Source organism: Neolamprologus multifasciatus, chromosome 14 (assembly GCF_963576455.1).
Source record: "Neolamprologus multifasciatus chromosome 14, fNeoMul1.2, whole genome shotgun sequence".
Taxonomy (NCBI): domain Eukaryota; kingdom Metazoa; phylum Chordata; class Actinopteri; order Cichliformes; family Cichlidae; genus Neolamprologus; species Neolamprologus multifasciatus.
This window is the reverse complement of record NC_140452.1, coordinates 5,901,185-5,924,325: the sequence shown is the minus strand read 5'-3', so window position 1 is coordinate 5,924,325 and position 23,141 is coordinate 5,901,185. Positions and strand designations below refer to the sequence as shown.

The following is a 23,141-nucleotide window of genomic DNA, read 5'->3' as shown; positions in this document are numbered from 1 at the left end:
TCATGCCTGTGCAGAGTCTGCATCACTGCACAGATATCTGCTGGATACTCAGTAAAGAGCTGAACTGAGTAAAATAAAGTAACAACTTTTAAAAGTTGACTGTAAATCAGGGCAGCATTTTAGGGGCTCTGTTTTTTTAAGGTAAGCTCTGTCCTGGGAACGATGTATTGGTCCTGGTGGAATTACTGTAAAGCTATTAAGTGAGGCGAGCTGAAGGCATGATGGCTACAGGCACAGTCAGGGAGGCGCTCGGCATCACTGCAACATGATCTGTGGTGGCTTTAACTCAGGTCCAACGTGTGTCTGCTTCCACTCACCAGGCTCTAAATTTCACATACTGCTCCAGTCACCGTAAATCGCTCCGTGTGAGGGCTTCTACGTGTAGCCGGCTGCGCTCGTGCCCCAAGTATAGAAACGGCAGGAAAGCTACTGAAATGTCCCATAGCAAGACTGGACAGGACGACCGAACGGTTCAAGATGGATTAGTGTTTGATGTTCTGAACATTAGAGTAACATGCGTCCAAAGAAGAGCAAAATCAATAACACAATAATAGAAGAAAAAGGATATAAAGCTACACAAAGTGCACCTACAGGTTACAGGAAGCTTTGAAATGTTTGTGCAGAACAAACAATCACATTAGAGAAAACATACATGTAACCTTTTGAGTGTGACTAAAGGTATACTTGTGGTTAAGGCATTTCTAATGAATCTTTGCATCTATTGGTTGACTTTTTGTTATTGTTTAGAATGACCTCAAGTTTTCCTGTTCATGAAAAAGGTCACTGTCCCAAACCCTCGCTGTGCAGACGTCAGCAAAATCTCATTCACCATTGTGGCTTTCGTTTTGTTAAACAAAACAGGAACGTAAACTCGCGAGTAGCAGCTGTTTACAAACTGTTTTAGGGTGGATTCTTTCCGTCTCTACACTAACAGGGAAGTGAGACTTTAAAAAATATCTAAACACATTTAAAGGTTTTCTGAACCTGCTTGGCCGTTCTTATCGAGACGTCAGAGTTTTAAATAAGGCAGCCAGGTGCTCAAACACCCTAACACCCACCGCAGAGAGCTGTGAGCTCCATCTATCTACAGCCACCCCCGCCGCGGTATATGCCCTCCCCACTGTGTCCCACACGCAGGTGATGAGTTCGCTGCTCAGGCTGTGGACCAAGTGGCTAAACCGAGACATGAGGGAGAAGCCGAGTGACGCCCCTCCGACCGGGTTCACCCACAGCACCGCCAACAGCAGCAGCAGCCCCAGCAGCACCGCCGACGTAGTAGGTTGTAGCTCACCCCACACGTCCTGAACCCCTCTGCTGGAGCGACCCCCTCCAGCTTCACTCCCAACGCCGCCACATCTGGCACAGCAGCGCACCTTAGGGACAGGTGCCTCCTCCAAGCTCCCGATGGTCACGACAGGCCAGTGCTGCTGGAGGTACTCTGCTGCCCGCGGAGTGACGGACAGGGTCATCGCAGAGGGCAGAGGGGTTTTAATGAACTCCTCCACCCGCTCTCTGAACAAATGCACCTTCTCCAAGAAGACCAGGGGCGAGTCTTCATCCTCTACTGACGAACCCAAGGACACCAGATCCAGCTGTTCTTCCTGCAGGAAACAGGACTGTTATTGGCTCAGGTGCATGAAAAAAAACTGACTAAAAATAAACCTTTTCTGCTTCTGCTTTCCAGATTTATTTTAGATTAAATAATTCTGTCTGATGAGCACACAACTGGTTTTATAGTTCTGGTGTATGCACACACCTGTAGCTCCTTTGCTTGGTGGATGAGAGGGTCATACGCCCGCGACACCTCAGCTCCAGCTTTATCTAGAGCATCCAGGCAGGCTTGCCTCTTCCTGGCCAGCACCACCTCCAGCGTTTGAAAAAACTGGTTGACTTCCTGTCGGTCCTGCCTCACCACACCCTCACAGCAGGCCTTCTCCTGCTCCAGCTGTTCCCCCAGCTCACACACCTGGCAGAGGAGAGAAGATTCATTTACATGTAAACTAAACTTTAATAACTGGGGAACTTTTGAGTGTTGCAAAATTGAGAGTCATCTCCACCTGTGCCCATCTCTCCTCGGAGAGCCTTTTCAGAAGCTGTGACGGCGTCCGTTTTTCTCGGATAAAAGCTGCCTGCAGGTCGTCTACGGGATGGCCGTGGTGCTGCCCCACCGTCAGGCACAGCCCGCAGATTAGCTGCCGGTCCTGGATACAGTACATGTTCAGAGGCTGCCTGTGGTGCTCCGGACAGGAAGGTGGTCGCGGCTCACTGTCCATCTGATACTGAGGACGGCACACGGGCAGAACAGATGTGAGATCAATGAAGACAAACTGAGAGAGAAAAGCTCTGACTGCACGTTACACTTCATCTCAGTCACTCTTTCCTACTTTCTCGACAATAGCCCGCAGAGACACGTTGGTGGGCAGAGCATCTACACCCGCGGGGGGCAGCTCCACCACGCTGCGACAGTTGGGGCATTTTAGCGGCAGGCGGAGCGGACGCCAGATGGAGTAGTTAGTCGACACCTGGAGGAGGTTGTCCAGGCAGGTCTTGCAGAAAGTGTGTGAACAGGGCAGGACTCGTGGGTCGGAGAACAGAGAGTAGCACACGGAGCACGTCAGGTCCTCCTCTAGCTTGTCCATGATGGAGACTGGCGCTCAGGTGGAGGGGTGAGGGTTTGGGGAGAGGAAATCTGGCAGGATATAAAAACAGTTGTTGCACATGTTTAGAGAAATAAATGAAGTGTTAGTGAATATGAGGCTTAATTTAGACTTAAACTGAAAGCTACTGTGAGGATCGAGTTATTAACCTACAGGGCTGGTGTGAAAAACCAAATAACTGGTTGGTCCTCCTTTACCAGCAAGAACTGGTGTCAGGTGTGGAGGAATGTCTGCCCACTTTTCTTTGCAGAATTGTTGTAATTCAGCAACATTGGAGGGTTTGAAAATCGGATTCAGCTCAGGACTTTGAGTAGGCCACTTCAAAGTCCTTATTTTTGCCTTTCTTTAGCCATTCAGAGGTGAAATTACTGGTGTGTTTTGGATCATTGTCCTGCTGCAGAACCCAAGTGCACTTCAGCTCGAGGTCATGAACAGATGTTGTTAATATTGTTCTGGGTTCTTTTATGACCTCTTGGATGAGTCGTTGATGTGGTCTCGGAGTAATTTTGGTAGGCCAGTCACTCCTGGGAAGCTTCACCGCCGTTCCAGGTTTGTGGATAATGGCTCTCGTTGTGGTTTGCTGGAGTCCCAAAGCCCTAGAAATGGCTTTGTAACCTTTGACTCTAGACTGGTATATGTCAGTGACTTTGTATCCCAGGTGTTTCTTTAGATCTTGGCATGTGTTGCTTTTTGAGATCTTTTAGTCTGCTTCACTTCGTCGTTCATGTTCAATTTAAGGGATTTCTTGATTCAACAAGTCTGCCAGTAATCAGGCCTGAGTGTGTTTAGTGAAACTGAATATAGCTTTCCAAACTATGTAGTTAATCACAGTTAATCATGATTTAACAAGAGGGGCAATTAGGTTTTCACACAGGACCAGGCAGGTTTGGATAACTTTTCCTCCCTTAATCAATGAAATCATTATTTAAAAACTGCATTTTGCATTTAACTTTTTAATATTAGACAAATATAACAATGTGTTTGATGATCTGAAAAATGCAAGTGTGACAAAATATGCTCATCTCTAATCCTGTGCCTCCTAATGAAAATCTGAGGATATTCAGCTCTGCCACCTCCAAATGCTGTCTTTTTAATCACTGCCACTGTCTCCAAACCATCACAGCAGGTCTCACTACCATCTCATAAACTTTTCCTTTCATTCTCATTGCTATGATATCATAAAATCAACCAAACACTCATCTCCACCTCTTTTGTACACTGTCCGTTACTTTAGATGGTTGACTCCAGGTATGTAAACTAGGGCTGCCACGATTAGTCGACTAGTCACGATTACGTCGACTATCAAAATCGTCGACGACTAATTTAATAGTCGACGTGTCGTTTGAAGCTTTGTAAGATCACAAAGGACGCAGGAATAAGTAGTAGGATTTAAGAGTGTAATACCGGACTGAAACAGAAGATGGCAGCACTGCATGTACAAGGATGCCAGCTGCCGTTAAACCCCGAAGAACAAGAAACTGTGTCCCAGAATTCATAGCGCGGCCCATCGCGGCCATGCTCAGTTTCCAACAATGGCGGCAGCTAGTTAGTTTTAATATTACTATTATTATTCTTTCTGGGTCACAAAATAAACGTTTAACATATTTTCAGGCGAGAATGTAGCTGTGTAAACCTCAAATATCTGCTCAGTTTATCAGGACACCACATATTTTCAAAAGCGCTCCGATGTTTTCGGAGACGTCTGTTACCCACTAGCTTGATAGCGAGCCGGGGGCAAGGCTCACTCGAGCCCGTGAGAACACCGGACTCCCGGCAAATCGTTTTCAAGCCCGCCTTTCGCTACTCAGGTTAAACATGATATACAAGTCACTTAGATCATTTAAAAATGTTATTGTTTGGCTTTTTTCAGTATTTTATTTGTTCCTGAGTAAATCGGTTTGGCTGAGATTAAAGTTATAGTTTTTACACAGCTGATTAAATGTCAAGCAGACAACTGATTATCAGAAGTGTGAGATGCTCAAGAATATACTCCGGTGTCCTGTTACATTTTAGATAGCAAGGAGCAGACGGCTGCGTTTATTAAGCTCCACCGAAACAATCTGCAAATTTCATTTAAATTTAATAAACTATCATCTTGTCTTTATTTTTAGTTAGCACATACCTTAAACACTTAAAGCTGTAAGCTAATGATAGTTATATAAGAGCAGATGCATGCTGCTGCAATAAGATGTAGTTTTATGTTCAATGGATGCATGATCTGATTAGTTGACTAATCTCAAAAATAATTGGTGACTAGTCGACTATCAAAATAATCGTTTGTGGCAGCCCTAATGTAAACTCATCCACCTTCACTGTTACACCTGTCTAGCTCTCATTCATACAATGTTATGTCTTGCGTTCTTCTTCTTTCCAGAGAACACCTCCACCGAGGATGTCTTACCTGCTCCCACTACAGATCACAATGTTGTCTGTAAACATCACAATTCACAGAGATCTGTCAGCCTGACCATCACCACTGCAAACAAGAAGGGGCTCAGAGCAGATCCTGGACATAATCCCACCTCCACTTTGAAGCCATCTGCCACTCCTACCACACACCTCACATCCTTCTATGCCACTCCTGACCCCCTCGTACAGTCCCACAGTTCTTCTCTTAGCGCCCATATTGATCCTCAAGTTAGGCTATCATATTAAAAAGGCATTATTACCTCGCCTGATAGCTCAGCACTGATACTAACAGTCTTCCCTGCTAGCATTTCATAAGAATACCTATGAAAACACTCTGGTTAGGGACAGTTCCTTTATTGGTGGGTCTAAAGCAACCAGCCAAAACCTTTACCTGAGGATCTAGCTCAGAATGTATTTTCAGATCACTGAGAAGGGTTTGCCACACTGCTGCAGTGTCACTGGAGATGACACAGGTTAGTAAAACAGTCCTAACTACAGTCTTAGTGCTAAATAATTTATTGACATTTAAAAAAAAAAGTTGAACATTATGTGTTAGAGTGCCTCAAATTACCTGATAAAGTAATCTGGGTGTATAATTACTTATCATATAAACACGTTCAAATCTAACCAATGTGAGAAAGAGCTGATCATTCACTGAAAAACAAGAGAACAGCCAAAAAAAGGGCTCAGCTCTTATTACCGGATCGGTTATATTGTACTGTTCGTGTGCTCTCTCCTCCTGTTACAGCCAGGACCGCAGCGACAATAGGAGGCCCTCTGCCAGCACCCACCCAGTCCAACACACACAGAGAGACCGAGTTTGTTGTGAGGACACGCTGTTCATCTGTCCCCTACAAAACCTGATCCATACACGGAGTCTGACTGGGGCCAGTTTGGCGCCCAGATTCAAACAGGTGACCGATGTCCAGCTGCCCGCGGAGAATCGACATCAAGCCAAACGTGGTCTCCTCCACATATGGAAGTGTACATCCAAAAGCATTACTTTAAAACCATCTACACCGAGGTGTAAAGTAGCGGCAGAGACTGCTACAGTTCACTTTTCACTCATGTGTCATATATTACATTCTTAATGTGTGTGGAAAAAGTAGTAACACGTTAAAAACAGTGTACATTATTAAAATGTGCTCTTTACCCGAATGTTTTTAACTTAACTGTGCTAGCCGCACAGCAGTTGCGGTCACTAATTTAATAGCAACTAATTTTCCTCATCTGCTGATTCTAGTTTTGGCGTAAAACAGAAAACCCCCACAAACTTTAACAACTTAAGCACCACTTTTCGTGTAGAAATCACCTGTTTAAAAGAAACAAAACAAAATCAAGACCAAACTCACCGTCAGCTGGGAGAAAGCGTCTGTCCAACAACAGAGCTTTCACTTCCTGTCAGCTCCTACGCGTGCTGCGTTCACGTGCACTCCCTTAAATCCTGTTAGCGATGAAAGAAAGAAAACGGGAAAAGGCGCTAGACTTCTAGAGCGCATGCTCGTATAGTAAAGAGTGCGAGTAAAAATAAATAAATAATAATAATTATAAGCTATTTTTTTTCGCAATTATGCATTTTTTTAAAACCCCTTTTCATGGTCATCCATTTTTCCGATAGCACCCAGAGGCGCCGCTATTTCCGTACCACGCACGAGCATAAGGTTCCTCTCTGGCCAATCAGGACTCGATTTTCCCCTAATTTGAAAAATTGTAACCGTTAGGAGAAGCGAAGACATTATCAGGGACACACAACAGATCACACACACACGCAGTCTCTCGATTTGGGTTTCACTATTTATTTTCTCGAAGACAACCTATCCTGTATCCTATCTCCCCCGAAAAATGAGTTTGCTTTAGGGGGGAAGCCACCTCATTCATTTATTTATTTTTTCTTTCCAAGTCATAATTTTAAATTTGAAACCACGTTTGCTAACAAGGAATGCTGCAAAAAAAATACCCCTATGTTCAAACAGAAGGCTTATTTATGAGCACAATGTGTAATCATTACTACAGTGTTTGAAGTTAACACAAAAAAAATGAAAGGGGTAAGCTTGTACACCTAGCTGGCAGAAAGAGGAAAGGGGAGTATTGGGGCTAAAGGACTCAGGTACTAAAGTTACAGCAAACTTGTTCATGGGTTTATATATTATTCAGAAAAACCCACATACTCCAGTCTGATGTGTGGGACACCCTCTGACCTTGAGGGAAAACAAAGTGGGGGAGGTTAAACCACCTGAAATAAACTCATTTTCTTACTAAAAAGCATCCTTGGATTACTCTTGAAAGACAACAGATTGTGGTTGAGTGAGTGGTGCATATTGAGATTTTGCTGGCAGGTCAAAACCTATAAAAACCCACCAGCACACCTTCAGAAAGACGTCAGGCCTCACTTTGCAGTACATGTGCAAAAACCATATAGATTATTTAGCAAATCAGACACTAGTGAGGGAAAAGGGGAAGGAGAAACATGTAACATTTAAGCACAGTTTTACTTAAAATGAAAATTACACTGTATCCACAGCCTAAGGAAACTAAAATACCCTAAAAAAATAACTGTGCTATAGTTTAGTACATGCAAAGGTTATGATTCACAATCCCACGTGAAATGGCCATTGTCCTCTTCTCCCTTGGTGACAATCAAAGCTATGGCAACAGTACTGCAAAGCAGTGATTTTGCTGTTAATTGAAGGGAAAAGGGGTGGGAGTGGGGGGAAATAAAGGAGTTACAAGGAGGAACGGGTCATTTGGTTGATTATAAAGTGAAGGTGTCAACAATTTCACAGCATCAAGCCCATATCTGGTGTGTAGGTTAGGGATGTGGTGTGAGGATGGAGTACGATGGTCATCAATCACCTTTACAGAAGCGATATGAAACTAAAAGCTGGAAAACAAAGTCATAAAAAAAAGGAAAAAAGAAAGAAAAAGAAAATACACTGGAGGCAAAAAGAAAAAAAAAAAAAAAAAGCCCAAAAGCCACCAAATGCATCTTAATACAATGCACTGCTGCTCCACACCTGCCAATAACATTGTCCAGTGTCAATTAATACTAACTTAATAAATCAAAAACAAAATCCTGGTGACGACGATGGTTTTCTCATATCCACAGTTCCTTCTTTCAGGGATTTCGCAGATCAGCCTCTCAAAGGCAGAATTTCTTCCTGAAACCTTTGCAAACCTCATTGTTGCAATTTTCTTTTCTCTTCAGATGTTTTGTATCTTTTTTTGTTGTTGTTGTTGGTTGTTTTTTCATTTTTCCTCATCTCTGCATGCGTTCTCACCCAGTCTCGCACACTCCCAGTTCACGCACGCAGCCAAGCACACACGACTCATCCGTCCACTCTCTCGCAACATGCGAACACGCGCAGCCGGACTCCTGGCCCCGCCCACCAGGGGGAGAGGACTGCACCCGCGTGGGGGGGCGTCTCGTTGGAGGAGATGAACCTGGCTCCTCAGCGCTGAGTCCAGACATTCGTACACAATGGGTCCATTCACACACATGTCTGATAGCGTGGCCGATTGGGGGAGGGGCACATTGAGGCTGGCGCCCTCTCTAGTCGGAGGACCGGAGAATTGTGATGATTCGTTGTTCATCTCAGTTCATAATCATAGTTATAATCATTTCTGCATTTTGCTGTATTGTAATATTTCAAGATCACTTGATTTTCTTTTTTTTTTTTTAATGTCCTTGGTTCTCCCTGGGCAGACATGGAGTTTTTCTTATTTTCGTTTTTCTTGTCATTTGAAGTAGTTTTCCGAGGACGACAGCTCCAATAACACAGAAGTTATGTCGGCATGTCTCTCAACACATTCGATGTAGATGTTTTGCTTTTTTTTGCAACATGTAGCCACTCATTCTCACTCGCACCCACTCGCCATCTCAAACTTCATTTGGGCTGGTTCCCCTGGAATGCCAAATGAAATCCACATATTTTTCTTTCAGATAAGATGCAGCCATGGATCCCACGAGCCAAGCACAATGGATCAAATTTCTCACACTCGCTCTCTCTCGCCCTTTCTCTCCTAATTTTTTATATGTTGAACAGAGTGCTGCATCGTGAACAAAACTCCAGAATACCCCAGATGCCGTCTAGAACTGGAATCCCTCGGCTGGCACGTTGGCTGAGTTGAAGCCGTAAGTTCCGCCCTGGATGGCCTCCGGGACCAGGTTGGTGTCTTCATCGATCTGAAAGACAGACATAAAAGGAGCATTAACACCGCGCGGACAGTCAGCAGACGAGGCGTTAGGGTCGAGACGATAGCCAGCCGCTGTTCCTGAGCCAGGGACCATCAGCAGCTTTCTAAAGAAAGTGGGTCTACGTAGCTCTACTTATTGAAGTTAACTTTGTGAATTCTGGTATGTGGTTCTGGGTTTCTGGAAGTGGGCTGTCTTGCCAACTTGCTCCTCAGGGATAATAAAGTTCATCTACATCCTAAATAGAAGAACTGTCAATACAAACAATCACTTTGGCACTTCTCCTTGGATTAACCACCTTGCTTTGTGGTATGACAGCACCATGGTAACGACCTAAAGCTGACAGTGATTCAGACCGCTGACCCGAATCAAATTAGCAGTTTGGACAGCCACACTGGGCAGGATCCATTTTCAGACTTAGACTATGATTTGTGGCTCAAAATACAGTGAAAAGGGCCAAACTGGAGCCCCATATGCTAACCTGTTCATCTTCCAAACTTTGGTTCATTTGATCAGTGTGAAGACTTTTTTAAAATCACTTGAAAGCCTAAACAATAATAAAAAACTGCAGATATCCTAAGTAACTTACATCATCAGATGAGAAGAACTGATCAATAATTTCGTATGCCAATTTGTAGATATCTTCATTTTCATGATTCTGCAGTTGCTCCACCTTTTCCAGACCTGTGAAACAAAACGTAATTACACATTAACACCTGATGTTAACAAGTTAAGACCAACAATTGTGATGGTAAAAGTGACACTGACCTCCGCATTCTTCAATGAGGTTAGCAATAGTTTCTGCCTCATCGTCGGCCATTTTTAGGATATTGCTGAGGCCATCGAGAACAACCTGCACAACCTGAGCGTCCTTCACTGTGAGCAGGTTGCAGAATGGAGGGATCACCTGCTTCTCGATCAGGTGTGCCACCTGAAGACGACACAGAGATGCACTATCAATAACTCACCGCGTTAAAAAAGGAAGCATTTTACTCATCAATGAAAATGATTAAGCTTAAACTTATTCTTAAAGCAGCAAATATTATGACGTCATTTCAGTTCTATGTTTACAGAACTTCAATACCAACGACTTCCCATTTCTTGTACACTTTTCATGTGTTTGGGAGAGGCTTACCTGATCTTTCCTCCCGCTTATTGTCAGGTTACTGATGGCCCAGGCGGCTTCTTTCTGAGTGCCAAAGTCACCCTAAAACATACATTCAATGTAAGCAACCCATCCATCACCCAGAATCTCGCTGAAAGTAATTAGACAGGATCGACTTTAGATGGATACAAACCTTATCGAGCAGGTGAATGATCATGGGAACCAGCTTGGCGTCAATGACGGCCTGCACCTGTTGCTGGTTACCTGCTGTGATGTTGGACAGGAACCACACTGCCTCCTACAGGACAAAAGCATAAACACAAGAGTTAGTGATGATTTTCTCTCATGAGAATGATGTGCTGTGTCACAGAGATTCAGTGTATGCTTCAAAGCAAGTGGGAGCTGGATCAGAACCCAGGGGTCGAAACAGAGTTTTGACCCCCGGCTGAGACAGAGTGCAGTGGGCGGGGAGAGGGTGACTTTGAGGCTATAATCATCGACCAGTCACAAAAAGGAGGCCTCTTTTTTTACGTGACTGGTCTCAGATGCACTCCGATATCAGCAGAGACGCTTGGTCTTCAGCACCCTTTCTCCACCAACCCATGTATCACACCCGTACACACACACAGACACACTACTACCCCTTATCAAACCCCTAATCCATGCTACTAATTGAAGGTATAAAGTTGTTGGCGTCCTCTTCGGTTCTTCGTCTTTGTGGTTCTGCACCTTTTAAATTCCTGCTCTCGGCTATCTGCCCCATCTATTTCCTTTCGCGCAGCACTCACTTGCACAACGTCTCTGTTTTCATCACTTCCAGATGACTGACAAAGTTTGTGTGTTTCTTACAAACAGTCGGAGAATGTTACCTTGTTGATTTTCTCCTTTGGGTGGGTGAGGAGCGCAGGGAAATGGCTGAGGGCGTCACAGTTGAGCACCACCTGGGTCTGTTCGTCTGTGCCGGTCACAATGTTCCCAACAGCCCTCAGGGCAGCGGTCTGCATGTGGAGAGGAAGCATGTTTGATGATGACACATAAAAAGAAGACTTCTTTCGTAATACTCAATATGCTTGGAGCACAAAGAAACTAAGACAAATCCCACTGGAGTTAAACAGTAAGAGCAGTTAAAAAGAAGAATTATCACCACATTTTTGCTTCACTTAGTACAATTATTAATGTTTCCACTGTTGAGATAACAGAAGTAGTATTTTATGATTTTTACATTTTAGGTACTCCGGCTGGATCGTCTATATTGGTCGATATAATCCTATGCAACCCAAGCTGCCATTGGTGGTCTATAAAAAGCTATGAGTTTTGAAACCAACCCGAACACAGATACTGCCAAATACTTTTGAAAGTGCAGGCTGTTTATGCTGTTTCAGAGTAACTGATAACATGTCAAAGATGTTTTGAGTTGTTGACAAGCAACGAAGCATATAGCTTTAACGCAGCATGCTAACCTATGTGGGTTAGTTTCTGCTAACTTCTTATTTAATGCTCAGAACTGACATCTTTTAGTGCGTTTGGTCAGCATCGCTGTTTCAATGTCTCAGCGACACACAGACCAAGCAGGACTCAAAGCCTCCTCTCTCATGTAAACGAGAAATCACAACAACAAGAGTAACAGTTTGTTCTGGACATGAAGTCCAAAGTCTGTTCTAGGATTACCAGTTAATGCAGGTCTATTTTCAGATGGATGAGTACTGGTTGGATCCCAATCTGTCATCATTTTAGATAACTCTACCTTTTTCAGCTAAGAAACATCTCCAAACTGCGAACTTTGCTGTCTAAGTCTGAGTTATTCATGCTTTTATTTCTTCTCGCTTAGATTATTGTAACAGCCTTTTTCTTTGTTTGAGCAAAAGGAATCTTGAGCGTCTCCAGTTAGTCCAGAATGCTGCTGCAAGGCTTTTAACTAAGACACGAAAAAGAGAGCACATGACACCAGTGTTACGTTCATTACACTGGCTTCCACATTTTAGAATTCATTTTAAAATCTTGGTACTGACTTTTAAAGCTTTGAATTGTGATGCCCCTGCTTACATTTCTGATCTTTTAGAACCAAACGCTCCCTCTCGCAGCCTGAGATCTTCTAATCAAAGGCTGTTGGTAGTCCCACGAACTCGTTTTAAGACCAGAGGAGATAGATCTTTTAGAGCGGTGGACCCCAGGTTGTGGAACGCTCTCCCTCCATCATTACGTTTCCTTGATTGTATTTATTCTTTTAAAAAGCAGCTTAAGACTCATTTATTTAGATTGGCTTTTAATTAGATTTGTGCTGTGTTTTATTATTAATGTATTTTATGTATTTCTGTTTTATATTACTGTGAAGCACTTTGTGGTTTTTATCCTGTGAAAAGTGCTATATAAATAAATTGATTTGATTTGATAACTCGGTAAGAGTGATTTAATGTATCACAAATCCTGTTTTTTAACCTTTGTTCATAAGTTATAACAACACTTGGTGTTGTGGTTGTGTCAGGAAAAGCATCCGATGTAAAACTCGAGTGAATAAGGGAGCACTCGAAAGGAGCTTTAGAGGCAACACAGACAACTGAGTCTGATTTATTTAATGTAAACGTGATGTGAAAGATTACTTCTCTGTGCAACTGTTTAGTAACTTGAAGAGTAGGTAAAATTTTAGTCAACAAAGATAATTTTGGTTGAATGCAGCGCTAATCTTCACATGATGTTGGTTAATTCTTCTGCATCAATGGGGTTTTTAAAACAATACCCAATTTAGGTTTAATTAGACATAAAAAAAGGCCCTCATGCCCTTTTTCCATACCTGAACTTTAACCTCCTGGTGACTGAGCAGAGGTACCAGATGTGGGACAATGCCGGAGTCAATAACCATTTGGATCTGCTCGTTCCCAGCATCTGTCAGGTAGGACAGAGCCCACACTGTGTCTACCAAGATCTGGAGGTAGCAAAGAAAGAAAAGATTCAAATGAATACATTTTGCTTTCCGTTTAAACTTCATTCAACAGGGATAATTTAGCTGGAACTGGGAAGCCAGTGTGCATCGTGGTTACATAGGACAGTTCTGGGTACTTACACTGACGTCAGTGTGGTGGATCAGAACGCAGAGAGCTGGCAGTATCTGAGAAAGAAAACAAACTGTTATGAGGTGGATAAAATGAGAGTGAAAACACAAGTTCCTGGCATGATTCAAGTTTGATCATAGCTGCAGTGTTGACGTAATTAACCGCTATAACTTCTGACAACTCTTCTCTGAATCACCTGATTAAAACACATAACTAAAACAAAGCTGCTGTCCTTTGACTGGCCTCACCTAACCACAGGTTCACTGAATTCTGCACTGTGTGCCTTGCATCTAACACTTGAACAGGACATGAAGTCTCACAGATAAAACTTAAAATCAGTTTTATAGTTTCTGCCACAATCCAGTTGCTGACATACTGTCCCAACGTCCAACTTGATACTCCCTGATACATTTAGATGGATCAGACAGTTTCAACCACATTTCAAATGTCTATACCAGGGGTGGGGAACTCCAGGGCTTAAGGGCCTGCAAGTTTTAGATGTGTCCTTGATCCAACACAGCTGATTGTAATGGCTAAACTAGAAAAATTTGCATTTCCTGCGTAAATGCTGTGTGGATGCCTTAACGCTGAAGATGTCTGCTGAAAAAAGCTGAAAAAAGCTGAAAAAGTTGCAAAAAGTTGCATGGCGGTGAAGAGACTGACAATTCTGCTGAAATGAGCAGGAGCTGCTGAGAATTGTGCTGATAAATGGTAAATGGCCTGTATTTGTATAGCGCTTTTCTAGTCCCTAAGGACCCCAAAGCACTTTACACAACCTGTCATCCACCCATTCACACACTGGTGATGTAAGCTACATTGTAGCCACAGCTACCCTGGGGTGCACTGACAGAGGCGAGGCTGCCGGACACTGGCGCCACCGGGCCCTCTGACCACCACCAGTAGGCAACGGGTGAAGTGTCCTGCCCAAGGACACAACGATCGAGACTGTCCAAGCCGGGGCTCGAACCGGCAACCTTCCGATTACAAGGCGAACTCCCAACTCTTGAGCCACGATCGCCCATGATAAGCTGAAAACTTTGCAGAAAAGAGGTGAATCAGTAGAATTTCTGCTGAAAAGAGGTAAAGAAGCAGAAAGTTGCGCTGAAAAGAGATTAATCAGCAGAATTTCTGCTCAAGAGTTTTTTCTGAAAACAGCTGAGATTTGTGCTGATAAGAGGTGAAAAGGCTGAAAATTTTGCTGAAAAGAGGTGAATGAGCAGAATTTCTGCTGAAAAGATTTAAAAAAGTTTAACTGTTAACTGAAAGAAATGTTGCCATAAGCGGGATTTGAACCCAGGCCTCCCAGTCTGAGAACGGATGCTCATCTCACTGAGCTAAAACACAGCTCAGCCCGGCAAGGAAAATCAGTGACGCCACTGATGAGATGGCAGAAATGGGCAAAAAATATTGCAAAAAAAATTAGAGAAACAGGAACTCAATAGTGTGGATGTCCTTTAAGGCATCCACACAATTACCCCCTTAACATGTCTTGAGGTTCTCCAGAGGCCTGGTAATGAACTAATCATTTGATTCAGGTGTGTTGACCCAGCGTGATATCTAAAACCTGCAGGACACCAGCCCTTGAGGCCTGGAGTCCCCCCCCACCCCTGGTCTATACAAATACTGGCTTCCCTTACACATTAATATTTTCAACCCATTTTTCAGGACTTGTAACTGCACATGCTGCAAACTGTATATAAAGGATGGACATAACCACTGTGACATCACCTGTATGTTATTGAAGTCTCGAGCTGCCTGCTATTTATCGCCCCCTTTTTGTCTCCAGTTTATGACCCATAACTTACTAAAGGGTCATCATGTTTTTCTTCAACAAGACTTCAAACTATTGAAGGTGTTTTTAAACCCACAAGCAAAGCATTCACTGTGGTCACATCAAGGACATAGGTGAGGTTGCTTTTCTACATACTTCTGCTGAGGCCACTGGTAAAGGTACAGCCAGCAAATAGAAACACAAATAAGTTAAGACGTCCATAAATGAAGCGGCCGATGGTTCCAGTTTATTTTGCACCATCTCAATGTTAAAATTCAAACGTTTTTTTGCTCTTGGTATAAATGAGGGAATAAAAACGCAAAACCAAATGATGACAGTGCATTCCTACACCTCTAAGCACATGCACTCTCTCCACATACCTCCTGGATTGTCTCCATGGGTGGTGGAGGATCCTTGTGACGGCAAAGGTTGACCATGACCCAAGTGACATTGCGGAGGAAGGTTATGGGGATGGAGGGACTGATGAAGGAGAGCAAGGGCTTCACCACACCCAAGCTGATCACATAATCTCTGCACTGAGGGCCATCACCTGGAAAGAACACACAGATTTTAGGACCGAATGAGGATTAATTTCTAACGCAGTCCTGTTCATTCTGTTCATTGCAGCTCACCTATGATGTTTCCCAGAGCCCAGACGGCCTGTTCACACACATTCTGGTGAGGAGAGTGAAGCAGCCTCAAGAAGAGCGGCACAGCGTCTACACAAAGGAAAACAGATTATAAAAAAAATAAACAGAAATCACTGACTAAACAAAGAAATTTGTAAGATCTTAACTAAGAAAGCACTTTTAAACCTGATTAAGATGACTAAATGTTGCTGTTGAGACTGCATAATGCACCAATGATAGGCACTGCCGTTTAATGTGATCAACCACAAACAGGTCATGACACCAAGAAACAAAGAACATGGTTAAGGAGGCGGCTTTGATAAGGCCCGGGTCACACAGGCCATGAAACCAGTCAGGGGCTACACATTTTTCCTAGCAACTAATGGTTGTTAGGGCACCTCCAACCGATCTCAGGCCTAAGGAAAACAATATCCCATTGACCTCTTTTACAAGTAGAATTAAACCAATATGACAAAGTAAATCTTTACAAATGCAGAATTACCCATTACAATCTGTGTTTTCCAAATTACTGAGGTCGCTAGTATTTATACTAGTATTTTATACTACAGAAATTTGCACAGGTCTTCACCTCGTCAAAAGTGTTTAACTGCAATAAAAATCTTGATTTCTCAAAAGCTAATTTTACCACCTTATTATCTCCCAGGCTAACTTTAGATTAAGAAAGATACATTACAGAGTAAAGCAAGATAAAGCTAAGAAAGAGAAGTGAAACTTACTAGACTGGACCACAGCTTGAGTCTGCTCTGAGGTCCCCGAGGCTATGTTGGTTAGAGCCCAGGCTGCCTCAAACTGGAGAGAGGGGCTGTGGAAAGGTGCAGAAGAGGCAATTATAGGAGTGAGCATGATTGTGTCAGTGTGTTTAACAGTAAGAGGACTAATGAGCCGATTATGTTCCACCATTCCTGGAAAGTGAAAACTAAAGTGTATTTTGCATATTTGTGACGTTGTTTGGATGTAGGGTGCGCTAAAACACAAACTCAACGCTACATGCAGGCAAACAAGAGCTACAGCTGGCTTACTTGTCATCTCTGTCCAGGCAATGCACCAGGATAGGAAGGATCCCAGACTTAATCAGGTCATCTATGGGAGGATTACGGTCACTGGACAACAATTTTCTACAAAAACAAAGAGAAAACAAAAGACAATTACTCTCTCTCACACAACCACCCAAAAAACACACAAACACCAAGCTGAAGCGACTGAGCACGGAGAGAAACAGCTCAAGAATTTCAAGTATCTTGAGAATGCAAGTCAATCACAATATCAGTGACTCCAAGGAGGCGTCGCCCCGATTATCACCCTGATAATCAACATTAGTTTGATATCTAACACATGTACTCTTATCATGCATCTGGGTTGTTGTTGTTGTTTTAAAGAGAGAAAAAAAAAGGGGGGGGGGGGGGGGGGGAGGTGCCGTAATAATTTCTTTGATATTTTAAGAAAACTGTTAATGCAAGCTGAATTAAACGCTTCACAGCCCTCACGTCGGTAACAGCACGTGGTGCTGTGGATTTGTAGCGAAACCGAAAAGCGGTATTGTGAAACAGAATGTGGCACCGTAACAATTTTATCTCGATATCTTATCATCTCGTTTTCATATTAGCTGAAAGTCAAAAACAAAACTGAAAACAAAATCGATGCATTTCCCTGCACATCTAACATCGAGCAAACAAAAAAGAAAAAGATTCCCAGCACGTGAATTTGTTTCAGCTACCTTATGCTGCATGACTGAGCTGCAGAGCCATTTACATGTCCATTAATTAGACAGAGCTGGCTTATTCTTGAATCGCATCTGTCAAGCAAAGCTGGAAGAACCCCCCCCCCAAAAAAAAAAACAACAACAAACAAACAAACACTTCGCCCCAGAAATCAAAAAACACTGAAGTTGTATTTTACAAAGAACCGGCAATTTCAACCAGAAAGACCGCTGAGACAGAGCTGTGATGCACGGCTCTGTCAGTCGGTAAAGTTCACTTATTGTGAAAACTGCACGAACAGTAGTAGGGGACAGCATTTTTTCCCCCTAGATGTTGATGTGCAGTGGTTTCTATTTGCAACATGATGTAAAAGACAAAGAATAGTTATCGGGGTCCGTCCTGAGGCAGGCCAAGTGTGTGTTTTTACCTGGCGGCCTGAACAGCGCTCAGCTGGACGCCCTGGTTATCACTGGTAGCATTCTAGAAAAAGAAAATACAAATGAATCACGCACGGTACAACAATCAACATATTTATTTTATAGCAACAATGTGTTTTCCAAAATATTTTTAGTTAGAGGGAGTATATTATAAGACATCAAGCAGACTTTAAAGGACATTTGTTATTTGTAATTAATCATTCAAATAACAGGAAAGGAAATATAGCACTTACTTGTACTATTGCTTCAAGAGAGGTGTTTTGCTGAAGAAGAAGATTTCAGAAAGATTAGGACTCTGCTAAACACGTAAACCCAAAAGTACAAACAACATACAGGATGTGTAACAGACAAAAAAAACACATTTTAAACCCAATGTGTAAAAAAAACAAACAGCACTATTAAAGGCATGTAGTGAGTTATCAGAAGGACAGCGAGCAGACATCTGTTAGCTTCTTGTTTTTATATGTGAAAACTGTTAGACAGGAAAGAGTCTAAAGCACCAGCTGACACAGCGAGAGGAGGCTGGGGGATTGAGAAATGCCGTCAGGAGTCTCGCTTGAACCAGTCTGGTGTTACGGTGGAACAGTCAGCGAGCTGGACGTGCAGGCCGTCATTCACCGTGACAAAATGTCAAATGGCACCCTCACCCAGTGCCCCCTACATGAAGTTCAGAGTCAAACGTAGGCCCTGAGTGACTGAACTTATTGGAAGATACCTCTGATTAATTTATGCAGCACGATTGGAAACCAGAAAAAAAAACCTAACATCTCTGAGTGAAGCAGATTTATGATGTTGTGTTTACATTCCACGTCTGGGCAGATGATTAAAGAGGCAACTCCAACCTAGAGATATTAAAAATACTTGAGACAAGAATAGTGAAAGGAACAGCTGAGGGAAAGAGAGGATTCAGTCGTAAGGTCCAAACTACTTATTTTGCAGAAGCTAACAAAAAGCATCCTTAAGGAAACAATTAAATAAACCTTAAAAAGTAGTTAAAGCAGACTTTCACAAAGGCCAGTGTAATGTTTTGCAGTGAGTCAGAGCAGCATGTCACTGTTGATCTACTGCTAAGCAGCTCACTCCGAGTTAGCTTTCTCAACACTATGAGGTAGTCAGGGTGATTGCAATTTTGAACTGCTGAGTGGCCATTTTAACCCGGCGATGCCACCAAATTCAGAGACATCGTGGATCCATTTTGTGTGACACCGTTAGCACAGAAAATGAGGCGTGAGCCAACACTGCATATACTACAAGATGGTTACTGAGACAATTGCAGATAGTTTCAAGCTTCTCAAGCTGTAAGGCGGAGTCCCCAATCCCAGTCCACATGGGCTGGTGTCCCTGCAGGTTTTAGATGTGTCCTCGATCCATCACAGCTGATTTAAATGGATAAATTACCTTCTCAACATATCTTGAAGTTCTCCAGAGGCCTGGTAATGAACTAATCATGTGATTCAGGTGTGTTGACCCAGGGTGAGATCTTAAACCTGATGATCTAACTTCTTGCACATCCACAAAAGCGCCTTGTGACATATGTTAAGAAAAATATGTCGTTGAAAATAAAGTACACCCTGAAATACCCGATGTCTTCTGTGTTTAATCGGATTTCAGGGCTGTCCAGTGAGAAAAGACTCGACTCTGTTTCTATTATGAGACGGCATCCAGCACGCTCAAGGCCGACTGATGAGAGCAGCAAAAATTTAAGAGAGCAATATTCTTGTTATCAGCTGACCCTTTACATTTAAGGAAGGTGGCTTTGTTGGTCACCTTTGTCTCAGAGCTCCTTTGTTGTGTGGAAGTAACATTATTAAAACAGCCACAGTGACTGAAGTGGGCTGATGACATTTCTTTAAATGTCCAGATAGGCCCTCTCTGCCTCCTTGTCATCACTCCAGAAAGTGATGAGTATTTTGAACTTAAAAACATTATAGCTAAATACAAACAGCTAGTGTATCACCCAACAAAAACACTGTACCATTTGAAATGGGTCAGTTACGGAGTAAAAGGATGTAGGTCATTTAATAGGCTGCAATACCATGATATTTTACTTCACTGATTAACTTGACTGTGCGTGCATTTACACATTGTTCAAATTGACCCCAACCCCTAACCTGAAGATTAAAAAGCATATAATGTCAGGTCTGAGACACTTGGGGAAAAAATGATTTGGGAGCAGCTGAAACAGAACTACATTATTTATGTTGCCTTGTCTTACCTAGAATACATTTTAGGAAACAGAATAGGTGTTCACTGCACAGTTAACACAATAAAAATAAAATAAAATAAAAATGTGGCATTAGTGTTTAGTAAAAAGCCAACTAAATATCTGAAAATAAGGTATTCTACCGAGTGAGTATCTTCCTTCGGGAAGAACCCATCAACAAACAGACAGCTAGACAAACTGCATGTTTTTTCACACTAATGCCACACCGAGCTGACGTAAAGCACGGAGAGCCAATGAGGCAGCATCACATGAACAAGATGTCAGCAGGTTCTAAACCTCTGGAGTGTTTCATCACTGTGATGACCTGCACGTGCAAAAACCCCTTGAACAAACAGTCACGACAACCTTCCTCCCAGACTTTCATTCCCACTGCTTGGACAACACCCCACCTTTTATAAAAAACAAACAAACAAAAAAAACGCACAAAAACTAAAAAGATGTTTACTTGACTTCCTGATGACAGGAGACTTGAGTGGGAGACTAAAAAACATACCGATCTGAAATCTCCGTCAACATCAGAGTCCTCACAGATGTCCTCATGGGGAACATTTCTCCTCTTCAGAAGATGCTCATCTCTTTTGTTCTGTAGAAATAATACTTCATATAAGCTCATACAGAATTTCATCATAAATAAATTAGAAATACTATGTCACACAGATTTGCAGATAAAAAAGCAGACCATAACATAATGTACCTTAAAGTTATTAGTGTTTGAAATTGGTGGAAAATATATTTTAAAAAAATACAAATGTGATTACCTTTCTGAGTTCCACCACTACTTCAGTCCTCTGTCTTCTCATAGTCTGTGAAGAAAGATGGCACAGGAAGATTATACAGAAGGAGAGCTTTAATTAGCCTAAACTGTCTTCAATCAATTCAAATCATACACAAACTACAAATGAGCGACTGACCTAATATTACTTAGCTTTAATACCCTAACACAGATAATTCTTCTATTCTTTGACAAATACAATATTTTATTAATGATCTTCCCTATAAGGAACAAACATGATGAGGTACACTTAACCAACATTTCATCATCATATGAAGACACTGCAGTTCTGCAAAAAGTAATTAATATTTGTGATGCTGTGTTGTACTGCTTTATGATCAAATCTGCACTACTGCATTAATATTCTTGGACTGCATAATTTGTAAGAAATGTAGTCTTACTCACTGTTTATAGAGAAAAGCTAAAAGAGGAACGTTTTGTTGAATAGTACATTGGTTATAATGTTTATTTTCTGTCCTCTGATGGCCAAGACTTGGGAGAGCAGTTTAAATATTTCTTCAAAGTAAAGTAATGACTAAGAGCTGGACGGGTTTTATTTAAAATATAAATCTTCATAAAGAGACATTTTAATGTAGGATTTTTGAATCTAACGTCAGTAGCTGTCCTACGCGGAAGAGACATATTGCAGACAGTAAATAACTGACGAAAATAAGTTGTGGTTGCTGCTCGCGAAATCGTGTGTTCTTCAATAACAAACCTGCACCGTGCTTTTGTAACTGAAGTTTTCAGCAGGTTGTGAAGCGAGAAGCTCGTGTCCGGAGGCCTACCGCGCCACAGACTTGTCAAACAGGATGTATGAGTATATCCTGCTTATACATCTTAACTAAGCCCGCCTGAAAACAATATCAGCCGGGTAACATTAGTGAAACACTGACCCGACTCTAACTCCCCTGGTAACTTATCGATTCGACGTTAGCTAACGTGTAGCTTTGATCTACGGCTCATGTAATCATGTTATCTTAGCTATGCGCGCTGTTTTCACGGAACGTGTAACGTTAGCATTAACGAAATACAATAATGCAAACAAACAGAAAATCAACTCCAAGCTTTGATTAAAACACCCAGGTGACCGGCCAGTAAAGAAGCTAACTGGTTTCCGCCATTGTTTTTGATTATAAAGACGGGGGATGGGTGGAACTGCAGTTCCACCATCAAACCCCAATCACCAAGCTAGCATAGGCTAGCTAACTGCAGTATCAAAATAACGATAAGATGCCGCCATGTTGTCTTAGCAATAAATTATATAGTTCTAAATAACAGCTCGAAAGCCATGTGTATGAACTTTTCGACGAGACGGTGACTAACACGCCGAGCTAAACCTATCTGTGGGGTGATAGTCTTCAGTTGAACTAGCATGTACCCCGTGGGCCTGGCTAGCAGCGGGCTAGCAGATGAACTCTGGCTAGCGTTTCTGACGCGTTTTATAGCCAAAGCGGCCCATGGGTTAACGAAACCAGTGAGACCCGACAGGGAGTCGTCCGGCCCCGGCCAAATATTTAAAATGAGCTTTATGTAAAGACCCTGGCCGGGGCTCTGGGTACAAAGTTCCCATCGGTAGAAATTAGAAACGACGTCACAGGAAAGCGGAGCGGCGAAGCTGGAGGCAAACAGAGCGGCGGACGCTGTGGAAAAGAGAGATCCTCGACACCGATCGGCACAACTTTTACCTCCAAATCACGGCCTTTATTCTTGAAATTCTTCAGCCGTTGGTTGTCCAGTTTCTCGTTGTCAGCCATGTTATCGCTTCTGGTTACGTTAAATACAGATGAACTCGTGGATTTAGCTGTGAGCTACCCCTTTTCTGGTTCCCTTTTCTCAGCCTTTCGTTAGCGGACTATTTTTCGCAGCTCAGTCCGCGGTGCATACTGGGAATGCCGGTGGTGGAGGGCAGCCTCGATCTGGCGTAGCGGAAGGGTGGGGAATTCCCCGACACGCTCATTGGTGCAGGGCTCACTACAAGTTACTTAATCATTATATCTAATTTATATTTATATGTATGCACCGTCAGAGGTACATTCACGAACTGCACACCGTGTTAGCGCCAACTGATAAAATAGTAAGTAAGTATTTTTTTTTAATAGTAAGTAAGTAAGTAAAATATTATTTATATAGCACATTTCTAGATAAAAAAAAATTACAAAGTGCTTCACAAGGTATAA

At 42.6% G+C, this 23,141-nt stretch overlaps 2 protein-coding genes and 1 long non-coding RNA gene across 3 annotated transcripts; 1 reads left to right on the top strand and 2 right to left on the bottom strand.

Annotated features, from left to right (window-relative positions):
• Positions 1–129: 129 nt before the first annotated feature.
• trim59 (tripartite motif containing 59) lies at positions 130–6,598 on the bottom strand. Its single transcript, XM_085130232.1, has 5 exons — positions 6,419–6,598; positions 2,385–2,689; positions 2,058–2,279; positions 1,757–1,966; positions 130–1,601 (listed from the first exon to the last, which is right to left on the bottom strand). Exons 2-5 carry the CDS (start codon positions 2,637–2,639, stop codon positions 999–1,001), a joined length of 1,290 nt encoding a protein of 429 aa, XP_084986358.1. The 5' UTR covers positions 2,640–2,689; positions 6,419–6,598; the 3' UTR covers positions 130–998.
• Positions 6,599–6,840: 242 nt separating this feature from the next.
• kpna4 (karyopherin alpha 4 (importin alpha 3)) lies at positions 6,841–22,879 on the bottom strand. Its single transcript, XM_085130224.1, has 17 exons — positions 22,650–22,879; positions 20,948–20,992; positions 20,683–20,772; positions 18,199–18,228; positions 17,956–18,008; positions 16,851–16,946; positions 16,548–16,633; positions 15,814–15,900; positions 15,562–15,731; positions 13,422–13,466; positions 13,152–13,283; positions 11,233–11,361; positions 10,557–10,661; positions 10,394–10,465; positions 10,027–10,189; positions 9,848–9,942; positions 6,841–9,249 (listed from the first exon to the last, which is right to left on the bottom strand). The coding sequence occupies exons 1-17, from the start codon at positions 22,716–22,718 to the stop codon at positions 9,154–9,156; spliced, it is 1,563 nt and encodes a 520-aa protein (XP_084986350.1). The 5' UTR covers positions 22,719–22,879; the 3' UTR covers positions 6,841–9,153.
• On the top strand, positions 13,385–15,411 carry LOC146503340 (uncharacterized). The gene is made up of 2 exons (XR_014868604.1): positions 13,385–13,936; positions 14,870–15,411. It is a non-coding gene; the product is annotated as an uncharacterized LOC146503340 (long non-coding RNA).
• Positions 22,880–23,141: the final 262 nt, after the last annotated feature.

Bases quoted from the DNA above. Each gene is read 5' to 3' on its own strand.
- kpna4 (XM_085130224.1), bottom strand. From the start codon at position 22,718: ATGGCTGACAACGAGAAACTGGACAACCAACGGCTGAAGAATTTCAAG. The intron at 13,467-15,561 runs GTATGTGGAGAG...TTTCTTTCTCAG, and splicing joins CCATGGAGACAATCCAGGAG to ATACTGCCAGCTCTCTGCGT. The intron at 10,662-11,232 runs GTAACATTCTCC...TTTGTCCTGTAG, and splicing joins CAAAGGAGAAAATCAACAAG to GAGGCAGTGTGGTTCCTGTC.
- trim59 (XM_085130232.1), bottom strand. From the start codon at position 2,639: ATGGACAAGCTAGAGGAGGACCTGACGTGCTCCGTGTGCTACTCTCTG. The intron at 2,280-2,384 runs GTAGGAAAGAGT...TGCCGTCCTCAG, and splicing joins TGCGGGCTATTGTCGAGAAA to TATCAGATGGACAGTGAGCC. The intron at 1,967-2,057 runs GTGGAGATGACT...CTCCTCTGCCAG, and splicing joins CCGAGGAGAGATGGGCACAG to GTGTGTGAGCTGGGGGAACA.